Source organism: Epinephelus moara, chromosome 24 (assembly GCF_006386435.1).
Source record: "Epinephelus moara isolate mb chromosome 24, YSFRI_EMoa_1.0, whole genome shotgun sequence".
In the NCBI taxonomy this organism is placed as follows: domain Eukaryota; kingdom Metazoa; phylum Chordata; class Actinopteri; order Perciformes; family Serranidae; genus Epinephelus; species Epinephelus moara.
In genome coordinates this window covers 18,895,944-18,909,705 of record NC_065529.1, presented here as the reverse complement: position 1 = coordinate 18,909,705, position 13,762 = coordinate 18,895,944, and the positions used below count along the sequence as shown (strand labels likewise).

General features: G+C 41.3%; 1 protein-coding gene across 7 annotated transcripts in view; it reads left to right on the top strand.

The window, feature by feature from the left end:
- The window catches only part of celf4 (CUGBP, Elav-like family member 4), a 107,407-nt gene that overhangs the window by 73,798 nt on the left and 19,847 nt on the right, over nt 1-13,762 (top strand). For all 7 annotated transcript variants that reach the window (XM_050038456.1, XM_050038459.1, XM_050038460.1 and 4 more), the window contains exon 3: nt 8,821-8,869. In XM_050038456.1, the coding sequence (XP_049894413.1) occupies nt 8,821-8,869 (49 nt within the window). The remainder of the gene's footprint in view (nt 1-8,820; nt 8,870-13,762) is intronic.

Below are 13,762 nucleotides of genomic sequence, written 5' to 3'. Positions count from 1 at the left end.
TGAGGTCATTTAACACACAACTTCTGCCGTTCAGTGTCTTTAAACTTCCGCCATCAAACCAATATCAGCAGGAAATGAGAGATATCAAGTCCTTGTAAATACTTTGCATGCATGTTACTGTTCAGTTTTTGGTGCAGCGCTTTATCATCTTGCAACATTTTGAACATAAGGAAATACTGATAAATGAGGCCGAATGTCTCATTTGCCGTAATGCACGCTGCAGCCACGTTGTTGTTCTACTCGCCACCTCAGTGCTGCGGTGTAACAGCCAAAGAAAGCACAGACTGTGCCAATTCATAATTCATCTGGATGCTTTTTTTTTTCTTACGTTTACTTCGCTCCCCTTCGCTCAGCTCTGACTGCAGCATGCCACTCAATCCCAGCCCAAACAACTGGGCCAGGCCGTCCCGTTGTCAGAAAATACTCCTCTCATCCTTGATCTGATGTGATACAGATTGCCAATCTCTGTTTGTCTGTAAAGATGAGAAGGGATAAAGCGGAAGAGAATGCAACAAAAGGAAAGAGATTGGGATGTTTTGCTTTATAGTCCTCCTTACCCTCACACACAGACATTGATCTCTCTGCAATATGTTTCACTTGAACATCAAAAGAGAGGTTTGGTGTTTGGCCATGTGTCAGGATGAAGAACTACAGGGGAAGGAAAGAGGCCAAATACTCACTGAGATGTGCAGACATTAGTGGATATTAAACCTGATGGGAATCCAAGTGGGATTTTGCCATTCATCAACTTTCAAGCCGTTATCAACGCTGTTTTCGACTAACCTGAAAGTCAAACAGGACCTGGGACATCACACTGCATTCTGGGTATGTTAGGGGTGATGGCAGTTGTTGTTTGTTTGCATATGGTGCCAATGACACAGGTGCTGTTTTTGACAAATGGCCAGTAAATGATCAAAAAAGCAGCCAGCAGCATGGAGAGGTCACGGTTAGAGAGACGGGAAATTGGCAGTGAATTATAACAGCAGTTTGACAGGAGATAGGATTAATTCTTGAAATAACAAACTTGAGGTATTAGTTTAATGCAGACTTAATCAGAAGACATCAACGATTAAGAAAATGTTGTACAAAGTAAATCATGTTTTTCCGTAGCATGAAACTTAAATTAAAAGATTTTTAAAGCGAGTTTTGATACTTTTTCCCTAGTTCACATCCCCGACCACACTGTGCACCATTTAAAAATCTATGCCAAAAAAAAATTAAAAATTCTTCACATTCTTATATCAAAATCCAATCATATTTTCTTCCCATAAAACAAAACATGACACGTGCTGACGTAATTGTGTACCAACCAATGTCAATCAATAATATCACAACACCTATTGATTAACCTGCAACTTTAAGCTGCACAGAGCTAAGATTAAGTTAGCTTGCTAGCAAATGCATGTTTCGTCTGTGTGTCTTCGCTCCCCTGAAACACCGTAGCTACACCCTGTGTGACTAGAATTTATTTACGCTGAGGAAAGTGGTACCCTCGACAGCTCCAGATTATGTTCAAAGCATTTTACAAAGTAACGTTACAGAGAGCATATGATGGGCATCATTTCTCTCTGCCTGACAGAGACCACTATTCTGTTGGCGCTGGACCATCGGGGCCAGGGGTGTAAATATAGACAGTGTAGGCAGTGCGATTGCACTTGGGCCCCTGGGGTGGAGGGGCCCGTAGAGAGAGCGGGCCCTTGCAAGTGGTGCAGATTGCCACCTTGGAAATATACCTGTTATTCATTTAAAAACAGTGCCATTTGCTATATTCGTCCTCAAAAAGGCAAAGCCATCTGCATGGTTTTCTTTTTTTAAATAGTATCTAAAACAAAGATAGATGCTTTTTCTATATAAGCTATAACACCTATAAATAAAAAATCTATTCAATTGAATGATTAATTTCTTATTTTCTTTGATATTTTTGTCAGATACACAGTGATACTGTACTGTACTGGGTAATATGTATGTTGATGTTGTCCAATGTCAAGTCTTTATTTGTGTCAAGACAGAACATGCACGATAGCGTGCACTAGGGCCCGTCATAATAATGTGCACTGGGGCCCATTGTAACATCCTTACGCCACTGGTCGGAGCATCACTGTTACGACACGCTCACTTTTATATGATGAAATCAAATTCCTCCTTACGTTATATCCCGCCTGCCTGTCCTGTTTTACTTAACGATAGTGAAGCTAGATAATCTTGAAATGCCGTTTCATCTGAACGTCAGGTATATTTTGACACCTAAACTTTTGTTCTTTTCCTTAATGAATGCACAACTTTTAATTGTAACAGAGTACATCTGTGTTGTGGTATTACTACTTTTAGTTAAGTAAAAGATCTGAGCACTTCTTCCACTGCTGGTTAGAGAAATATATTTTTAACTGCACCTCATGTCCTATTCAGCGCCACTGAATAGGACATGAGCTTGCATGTCTTTAGCATTGGGTACATTTAGTAAATTCATAACCATAATATTATACACAAGCACTGCCTCTGTCTGCTGAGTGACTTGTTGGCTGGAATAAAACGTGTGTTACCAAGATTAGCCCGTGCACTCGCAAAGAGGATCACTGAATAAGTTTTTCCTTATCCGCTGCGAGGGTCATAAGGACAGAGGGATGTCGTATGCTGTAAAGCCCTGTGAGGCAAATTGTGATTTGTGATATTGGGCTTTATAAATAAAATTGATTGATTGATTGATTGAATATGAGGTGAGGCGATGCCATTTGACTGAGTGACCTGAATTCAGCTCCTGATGAACACATCTTGTGCCATGGGAAAAATAACTTCCCTCCTCACACAAGCTGATTCTAGTTCCATTAGTCACATTACGGCACTTCGCTCTGCAGTCTGCAGTGGTAATGGCGGTGGAAGGGTGTGAGCTGCCCTTTTGCTACACATGTTGTAAAATACTTCTGTGCCTCGAGAGGTTGCAAAAGTCAATAAAATGAAAATTTTACATGTACTGTAGGAGCTTTGATGGAAATGCGGGGGTATTCCATGGGAGTGTAATGCTTCTGTGAATTAATGTAAAATCAATACTTTTAAAATAGGTTGTCCTCTTTGTGACCACTGGTGAAATCTATTACATGCCTGCTAAATGTTTCTAGTTTTTCAGCTAATCTCACCACAGAGGGTTTTTTTCTTCCCCTGTGTTCACGGGCCCAGTTTCCCAAAAGCATCTCAGGATTATAACCATATTTGTTCAGCTAATGTTTCCACTGGCATGTTTCCATCCCAAAATGAGTGTTGTGCATGCTGAGATACTTTGGAAAGCGGGACCAGGTCGAGTGCCAGTGCTTTATTTGACAGTATGAATAGCGGCATTTGGTTACACTTAGACCCTGTGGCATTGCTCCTGCAGAGAATCTCAACATCTGGAGCTGTTCCCTTTCAGATGCTCGCTTTCACATACTGAACACTTAGGAATCAGTAAATATATGTATGAACAGAAAGCACAAAAAAACAGCTTAATTCAAATGGGGACAGAGACAGAATGACGTCAAAGATAAAGGGGCCTTCACCTGCAGAATGTAAAATAGAGCAAGTTTTCACAATAGTAGAAGAGGAATATTATGAAGGCAGCCTTCCTTGCTTCCCTGGGAGAGTTTCATGGAGTGCTTTCTCACTGTGATAATGAAATGACCCGGCCTGCACTGCTCCACTCTCTCTCTCAAAAACACATCTGCTAGACGAGGGTGAAAATGAGAAAATCCTACCTCCTCTCCCGAGTTTCGTAAAGCATACTTTCAATATTCTTTTTCACAGACGATGATGGGAGTGTGAGTGACTGCTTGCTCTTGTGTCCCTGCGAGTGTTGTGAATTACTGTGGCTGCATGTATTAGTTTGTGTGCAGGATGCTGGCAAGTTGCAGTTGTCTTCTCAGCAACTTGTAATAAACTGTATTTGAAGCGCATCTGACATAACAAGGCACCATAGATAGATAGAAATCCCATAGAGTTGTCATCGTAACAGTGTTTTTGTAACTTCATTTCTGTGTTTTGCACGCGGCGAAATCAATACAGTAAGCAGCGCAACTCAGATCAAGGACTTCAATTTTGTCCCATTTCAAGGTAGAATCCAATATAGCAAACTATAGTCCCACACTGTTTGCAGCTAATCTTGTGGGCCTCACTAGACATTCAGGCCGTACTAGACTGATTCAGAAGAATGACTCACCAGTTTGGTACAGCACAGGCTGCATGCAGACCATGTATTCCCTCAGCTTCTAGTTAGCAGGGAATCTATGGCAGCACTGAGGCAGAGCGCTGTCATTGAGTTACATAATCAACAGAGGAGTGTAGCGAGAATATGTGTGTGTGTGGGTGTGCATGCCCGTGCATTTGTGTAGCCGCCGCAGTTCTTTTTGAGCTGTCGATCATGTGGTACACCAAGGCCACTCTAACACGAGGCTGCTGAGGTGGACTTTCAGCAACAATGGAGCTAAGCCCGTGTGTGTGTGTGTGTGTGTGTGTGAGTGTGTGTGAGCATGTGTATAGTGTTTTTAAAGGCATATGTGTGGATGAATAGGCGGCCCCTTTCACAAGGCTGAGGAGAAAAAAGGCACGCTACATGCAAGGTATTAGGTGTGCATGCTGAGAGATGAGCCAATTTACAGAACATGTTGACTCACAAGGATACATTTACATATTCATTGTGTGTGTGTGTGTGTGTGTGTGTGTGTGTGTGTGTGTGTGTGCGCGCGCGCGTGTGTGTGTGACTCTTTGTATCCCATTGTATGTTTCCATGCATGCTTGGATGCATAGGCCTATTTGTGATTTTGCATGTTAGTGCACAAGCCAAGCTTGTGTGTGTATAAGCGTGCATGTCTAGTCGTGTAAACCACTCTATGTCGGCATCTCGGCGCGTTTTTGTGTAAATTGTAGATGGCATTTCTTCTCATGCTGGCATTAGGCTGAAGAGAGCTTCATGTATTGTCTGTGTATTGTGTTGCTTCTGCTGCTCAATGATGCCATCTGGCTTTGGCTAACACCACCACATACATCCTGGGGGAGCTATCCGTGCTAGTCAGCGTCTGGTTTTAACAACTGTTTTGGGATCGGTTGTCCGGTGGGCTGGTGCTAACTCACCCTATTATGAGCAGGATGATAAAACTGACCTTGAAGCAGTTTATGGGCCCGGGATAATGGAAACCACTGATAGAGAGCCCATGAAAGTCCACTCAGTTTTCAGTGACAAAAGAAAATAATGGTTTAACCACTTAACATTATTTTGAACTGTATCTAAAAATTTATGAGCACACATTCTGCGGCTTAACTAGCGACGACAAATGAAGAGACTGATTAATCTGCGAAGTTAGGTCATGGGATTTGAGGTCTTAAGTATGAATATTAAAACTTTAGGGATGGAGGTCTTATTTTGATAAGTTGTATTTTTTTGTTGCCTATTTTTTTAACTGTTTTGATTTAAAAAAAGGGAACATGCTGATACTTTAAGTGCACTTGCATATTTTATATTTTGTAAATTCCCAGTTAATATATCTTCATAATAAAGAACAAATATCAGAACAAAATTAAGAATTATAGTGCAGTTAAAAATTTGCTTTAAGTTTTTACCAAAAATGTATGTCACGATAAGGGACAGCAGAAGAAGAGAAGGTATTATATTTTTTATTTTATGGGAGAGCAGGAGTGGGTCTTTTATGTTTGTCTTATCCCAAAAATATATCTAATTTCAGCTTTCCTTGGAAGATTTGTTAAAAAGAAAATAGACTGTCATGATTGCCATGGATTATACATGGTTGTGTCATGTGCAGAGTAGGGATGTGTGCAGTTAGTCGACTAGTTAATTAAACACAGCTACCATTGCTAGTTGGCCCCAGAAATACTAGTGTGTGTGTGTGTTTGATTGGAGATAAGTCGGGACATTAAGTACACAGTAAAATTAATTTATTTAGTGAGTCATGTTTTGTAGGATATTGTGCAGTATTCATGATGCACGATGTGAAGTGCCACACATTTCAGTGGCATTTAAAATAGAGTTTGCATATTGAAAAAATGTGATCCATGACCTCAAATGGCTATTATAATATATGCAATATTTTTCTGACAATGTTATAGACCTTATAGATTATATTATGCTCAGTTTTGACTGTTTTCTAGGGCTGTCCTGAATATCTTTTTTTGTGCCTTGAAGCTTATGTGAGAATAAATATTGAGAGTACATAAGTCAGACTTTTTTTAAACATTAAGTTTTCAGTCAGTGCAACTAAAATAATGTGACAATTAGCCACTTTGTTAGCAACATTAGCCACATTTGCAAGACAGCTAAGCTGATACTTACAGTTTTCAGGTGATTTGCCAAGCTCGCTGTATGTTTGTGATATCCCAGTTTCCTTTGGCATATTTGGCACAAGATGTTTTGAGGCTTATCTTTGCAAATTTTTAAACTTTTCCAACAATACAACTTTTCAACATCTTGCTAGCATTTCACATGTGGTCAAACCGTCCCAATTTCAGGAGTGCTGGACTGCTGGTGACTGACATTAGATGAGAATGAGTTGGAGTCATAGAACTAAGTTCAAAGTTCCTTGTCTGAGAATACCTGATAATAGGTATGGATATAAACCAACCCTTCGAATACTGATTTGGTTGTTGTTTACTGTATTCAAAGCTCTGAAGCTCTGAAGCTCTGAAGCATTCAGGTCAGCCCTACTGTATTCTGAGTGTTTTCTCACCTTTAGACATGCCGACTCATCTAAATTTAGATTTCAATTTAAACATCAGGGAAATTAGTCATGGGGAACATCCCTTGTGCAGAGGGACATTAAATTATCTTGAGATTTTAGGGGCAGGGTGTTGCAGGGTTTTTTTTTCCAACAGTCCAAAAAATTAAAAACTCAAAATAATAAAAGTGAAACATTAAAAAAAAAAACAAATAAGTGTGCATGCCTAAAATGTCAGTACAGAGTGAAATGAAGACCAGGAAAAATAAACACAACCTCAGAGGCTCAGGGCCGTCATGCACTGTGCAGGTTAAGACTGGTGCTTGCATATAAAACCAGTGGAGGTGGAACACAATTAGGTCAGATTGAGGCCAGACCATTTGTATGGGTCACAGTAAAAGCGCTCATATGTATGCAGGCTTATAGGACCCTAGGGAGCACTGGGCTGACCTTGTCCCATGCTCTGATCTATGTCCTCATCTCCCCCTCTTCCTTTTTTATAACCACATTTCTCTCTTTTCAAACAACCCCCCCCCCCCCCCCTTTTTTTTTATTTTACAGTTTTCCATTAGTTTCTTTTCCTTCTCACCCTGTTTGGTTTCATCCCTCCTAANCATCCTCCCCCTCTCCTTTTTTTAAACCCATTTTTCTCTTTTTAAAAAACCCCCCCCCCCCCCCCCCTTTTTTTTTATTTTACAGTTTTCCATTAGTTTCTTTTCCTTCTCACCCTGTTTGGTTTCATCCCTCCTAAAATCTCCCTGTTTCCTGTCCAGCACCGTTTTTTATTCTCTCTTTCACTTTTTTTTACTCATTTTAACTCCCTCTTTCTTTCCGTTCCCCAATTCCTTTATCCCCCTCGTCCTTTTTCCATATCAACAGCCAGTCTGATAAATAATGCATCACAGCACATTAAAAACATTAGTAGGGTTCTCTTGGCTGTCAAAGAGAGGGAGGAGACGAGGGAGAGGAAGGAATGGGTAACTCCATTTTAAATAAGTGTTATGGAGAATGATGTGATTTAATATTAGCAGCGGAAAAGCGCCAGGAAAGGGTGAAGGTCCGAGCATTAATTGTGTTTCGCGTCGTGACATTGTGTCCTGGCGCTCAAAGGTTTCGCCTTTGGTGAATCATCTGAAAGCCCAGAGATTCATTAAGATGATGACTGTATCAGCAAACTCTGAAGAAAAGATTTAATGACATTTAGCAAAACACTGATGCTGCATCACACAGAACCTTGACCTTTCCCTCCTCCCCTTTCATCCTCAGCTTTCTCCTCTCCTTTCCTCCCCTCGTCCCTCCTCTCCTCCCCCCCTCCTTCCTTCCATTCCTCCTGGCAGCGTGGCGATTGGCATTATTAAAAATTGATTGGCGGCGAGCGTTTAGCAGGGTGGTGAGGCGGAGAGGGAAGGTTTGACAGGCAGGAGTGAAATGAAAGGAGGGCCTCGGCGGACACACTGTGGAAAGGTCTCACTGGGGGACAGACAGTGTGTGTGTGTATGTGTGTGTGTATGCACTTGTATGCACAAGCTTGTGTGTGAGGCTAAGAGAGGATTGTGGAAGAACATTTTGTATCGAGGCTTAACTCATACATACTATGTTTATTCTGTGTACGGGTTGATTTTGCTGTGTGTGTGTGTGTGTGTGTGTGTGTGTGTGTGTGTGTGTATACATCCACCTCAATATATCTGAACAGTCCACACAGACCACTTGACGATAGCACATGAGCATCCAGGAGCACCCACAGAGAGGATACACAGTCACAGCAGCTCTGCTGACCCAGAGTTACCTCTCCCTCCATCCCTCTTTCTATCGTTCCCTTCATCCCTCTGCTTATCCCCCTTTCCAACCCTTCTCTCTCCTTTCATCTCACATCAAATAATATTTCCAACCCATATTCCCAACCAGCTATTCCCCCAATGGCTATAAGTGCTACAGCTTTGGAGATTTTCAATACACTTTACCCGCAATTTGGCTGAGTGATTCTCAAAAACTTTTTGGGAGGGGGTGGAGGGTGGGAGAGGGGTAAAAGCATGAGCTATTACATGAGTACACAATGCTTACTGGTTGTCTCTTGTTTTCTTTTTTTTTGTTCTCTTTGTCCTCTCCTTGCTTCTGTCTCTCTCTCTCACAGATGAACAGACCAATCCAGGTGAAGCCAGCAGACAGCGAGAGTCGAGGAGGTACTGTACGCCCTTCCTTCCTTCTTTTCTTCCCTCCCTTTTCCTTGCTACCTTCCTTCCCTTTGTTCTAGCCCTACAAACATGCTGCCTGTGCGTATCAGCCTCACCATTATCTGTCCCATTAGACGATGCCCTGTACCTCGACGCAGGCTGACAGCACGGCCTGGCCGGACCCTCCAGTATTCAGAACACATTATGTAAACAGTGTTCCTCCTGGCTGCCGCTGCCCCCAGCTCCTTTCTTAGAGTTTCATCATATGCACCGATGCACGTGCATGTACGCACATACACAGAAACATGCGCGCTGCGTTGTGCTCAAGGGGAAAACAGGCCACTTCTTTTTGTCAAACACCTTTAATAACGCTGTCTGCAACCAAGCAAGTCCCATTTGACTTGTGTCAGAAGTTCTCATCAGCCAAACAAACTGCAGATTGAATTGACGGATCCGTGTGAATGAAAGTGGACGTCTAGTCGGTATTTCTTGTGTGCCGTACTGTATTGACAGCTAAGGCGGCTTAAAGCGCATTTTCTGTGTCTAGACATGTAGTGACCTGCTCCTGACATCAATCAATGCACTGTACAAGAGAAGATTGATGCAGTTTGACCGTTTTTGGCTGGACTCTTTCAAACTTTGCAGTTGTTAATATAATTGGCACCAGAGCGATTCTTCGGCGACGAGAATAAGGAAAAGAGAGAGGAGGGGAAAAAAGAGGAAATAGAGCATGCAAGGAGTTGAAGGTTGATAAGCGGAGGGAAGCATAAGGACTGAGAGAGAGGTGTTAGCCTGTAAAGGGAGAAAAAAAAACCTTTAAGGAAAGGAAGAGAGATTGTGCGACATCTTCCTCTATTTAGTTTGGTGGTGCTCTGAGTATGATTGATGAAGCGGGAGGGAACAGAGGCAAGCACCAAGCGTGAGGAAGTAAAGTGAGGGCAATGCATGCCGTCCATACCTCTGTCTGTTATTTGGGTCTACATCGTCAGCCTGCTTCTATTCTACTCATCCAGTCTCAACACTTATTTTTTCAAGACTATTTCTGTGTCTATATCTTTTTTTATTCTCTACACCTTGGATGTTTTTCTCAGACATGAATGCAAAGCTACATCGTACTGTCAGGGTGTTACATTTTAATTGCAGTGGTGGAAGGACTTACAGTAGATCCTTTACCGCACAGAACTATGAAAATAAACCATTATAAGTAAAAGTTCTGCGTCTAAAATCCTATTGATGTTAAAGTACAAAAGTATTATCATTAACATGTAAAAGTAGTTGTTCTGCAGAAAATGTCCCCAGTGACTGATATCCTGTGTTATTATATATTACATTTTTAGACTGTTAATACTGATGCATCAGTGTAAAAAGTGTTTCACTGCTGCAGCTTGTGGAGTTGGGCTACTTTGAAAAATGTCAAAGTTCGGTAGTTTAGTCCAGTGATTTCTAATGTAAGGGTCAAGCCCCCTCCGGTGGGTCACAAAATAAATCTGGGGGGTTGTGAGATGATTAAAGCTACAGTTGATAAAATAACTTTTTGTCTTATTTGCTGAAACTGTCACTATATTCTGAAACAAGTACATGACACAGATGGTCTCTAAAAAAAACATGTCCTTCCTCCCCTCCTACTGCCTTTAATGGTGTTCACGAGAATCAGACCGCGGTGTGGCAGAAACAACCAATCACAGCCATGGAGTCTCTAATGCAGTTGTCGATAATGTCAATCGCTCCGTGGACTGCAGTCATACTGTCAAACTAGGCAGGTCTGATTTAACATGAATCAAGACTCTGTCACTGCATTTCTCACCTCAAATGTTTTCAGACACATATTTTAGTGTACTGTTTAGCTGTAAAATGAAAAAATTTGTGACATGTTGGAAACAGTCGAGCAACGCACACAGCATCACCCGCTGGCTAGAAGAAATGTTCTCCTTTTACAGCAAAACAGCACACTAAAATATGTTTCTGAAAACATCTGAGGTGAGAAATAGGCAATGCAGTAACAGAATCTTCAATTCATATTTGATCAGCGCTGCCTCATTTGACAGTTTGACTGCTGACGACGGAGCAATTGACATTATAGACAGCTACGTCAGAGACTCCCCGGCTGTGGTCGGTTGTTTCTACTCACATGCAGTAAGGCCATTAATAATCTTTATGAAATAATGGATCGTTAAGGCCTTGAACAGTGATTTAAAAGAAACCATCCGAAAATTTTAGAGGGAATTCACTCGATGGAACAACTCATAGCCTTTTTCCGCCAAAACGAGCATGTGTATGCAGATTTTTTTAACGTGGGAAAACTTTTAAAAACAGACGATATATTCTTTTCCCATTGCCAGTTGACCAGATCTGTTTAAACAGCTCTGCAGTAGATGAGTATACCTTTCTGTTTTGTTTTTTTGGGTTTTTTTGTTGTTGCTGTTGTTTTCTTTGGTATGTCACATTCGATGTCACAGACGGACAGAAAACAGATTCATAAACAGTAGAAAGCAGTAAGGAGGCCAGTGAAATGTTTTTATATCTTTGCTTTTTCAGTCTCTCTCTCAAACTCATGCCGACTAAATATTGAACAACGTTTGAACACTGCTCGGACAGAGAAGGACAGTATTTTGTGTATACAATGACGCACCGGAAAAGGAGCTAAAATTAGCTTTTCCACCCGTGACATCCAACACATGAGGAATCCAAACTAGACACTGTGTTTTATAAGGGTTCACAAGTCAAAAAGTCTGGCTGACACTGGTTTAATCTTCAGCAATGCATGTTTTTTAGAAGCTTTACGCATGTGCTTACTAGTTACTGTTACTAGTAACTATTCTGATAACACACTGTATGTTTGTACTTGAGTAAATGTACTTTATTTATACTTTATTACTTTCCACAACTGTCTGATTGTTGATGATCAGAAAGGAATGCTGCTGAACTGTTGTGCAGTGAAAATACATAAGGGAAGTTGGAGTAGAGAGTAATACATTTTATGATTTTTAGTAATCGTCTTGCCTACTAAATATTACAGTAGAGGGAAATCAGGGAGTCATTGTCACATGCTGACTGTGTGTGTGTGCATGTGTGTGAGTGTGTGTTAACAGTCCTTTCCCAAAGAAAGATGTAATGTTTATTGGTGCCTTCCCAGGGGAACAGTAGGCTTTATCCACCAATGAGGTGCTTACTGTGAATTTGTATGTGTGTGTGTGAGAAGGTGGGGGGCCAAACATTTCAAGATGTGTGTGTGTATGCGGTGTGTGTATGTGTGTGTCCTCCACCCCTGATGTGCGCTCCACTCTTGTAAACAGCCCCCCCACACCACCCCCACCCAGTGCAAGGCCAGAGCGTAGATTAGTCTTGTTGACTCTGCAAGGACACCCTGTCAGGCACAGGCAGCGGGGAACGGACCCTAAGCACGCACGCACGCACACAGATAACCACACCTACACACACACGTTAATTTGCAGAGCGCATTTAGAGGCAATTGCACTGAGGCTCATTAATTTCCCAACATATACATCCATTTCCACAAAGCTCAGAATCTGTGCAACGTAAAAACAGACGGCCCTGCACACCGACACATCTGCTACTGGTGTGCGCTAACACACTTTCACCGTCTGCCTCACAATTTCCCTCAAACACTCATTCAGTGACTCAATCATGCTGTCATGGTGAATAATGAACCAACGCTGGACTTCAGTCTGGCTATATTTTATTAAAACCCATATATGTAGAATTTATATTGGATATCATCCTGCAATTCTTTCTGACAGCATGAAAGTTTGTTTGTTGAAAAAAAAACAGAAAGAGAGAAGTTTGGTGGAGGTTACGTGTTGCTTTAGTCTACAGAGACATTTCACCAAATGTTCTGAAATGCCAATTTTAACTTGAAGAAAGAGGAGGACGACAGTTGCTATGTGCAAAAGACTGGTTGCTATGCTATGTGTTCGTAAATCAGAAATAGACCAAGAACGTGTTAAATTGGTGCTGTGTGACTTGATAACATGAACAAGTCATATTCCTTATGTTTTATCTGATGTATCTCAGTACAGAAAGTACAGTGTGCTTTCCAGATGCCATGTTAGGGTAAATGTGTGCATAGCTTCCGGTGTAACAACAGGTTACCCTCCCATGCAACCCCACATCCACGTCTTATCCGTTGGATTCAGTGCAACCTTTGACTTGTGTATAGCACTTGTTACTACTGCTAGATTGTATTTATTTCTATCTCATTTGTTTCACAGTTAAATTTGCTGCCTTATTATTGTGCAGCAGGCACTAGCATCCTGTCTGCGATGCATATTTAATAATAATAACAACCAAATGTGTTGTCACATGTAAATAGACCCCCCCCCACCCCCCCACCCCGGACAGCCTATCTGTGGAACTTAACTTAGACTTCCATTAAATTTTAATCATGTCCTGACCTGAGGACAGACACACCACCATGTCTGTCTTTTGAATATGTGTGACAAGCACAGTTCCTCACAGGTAGTACTTTGATGTACTGAAATTGTCCAATTAGCCACATAAGTCAGATTTACAGATTGTTACACAAGCTATTGTTACTTTACATTAGATAACATATCATATTAAATATAGATACATCAGGGCAAAGTGTTGCTTAGATGTCATCTAAGGTGTCATCTCTCTTCACGTAATGTATTTACAACTATGTGAACAGAAAATATGATAGAAGAAACATGGAATATCTCGTTTAACAATCCCCTCGTCCCACTTTATGATCTACAGTATAAGGGACTCAATTATACGGTGGCTGAGAAGGGTCAAATGTAATGCAAACAGACACAACACAAGCAAATAAAGCACACACACGCACGCTGTTTACAGAAAGTGCTGCAGAACACTCACAACAAAATGGAAACTGTTTCCAGGAGACACTAAAAAGCAATGCAC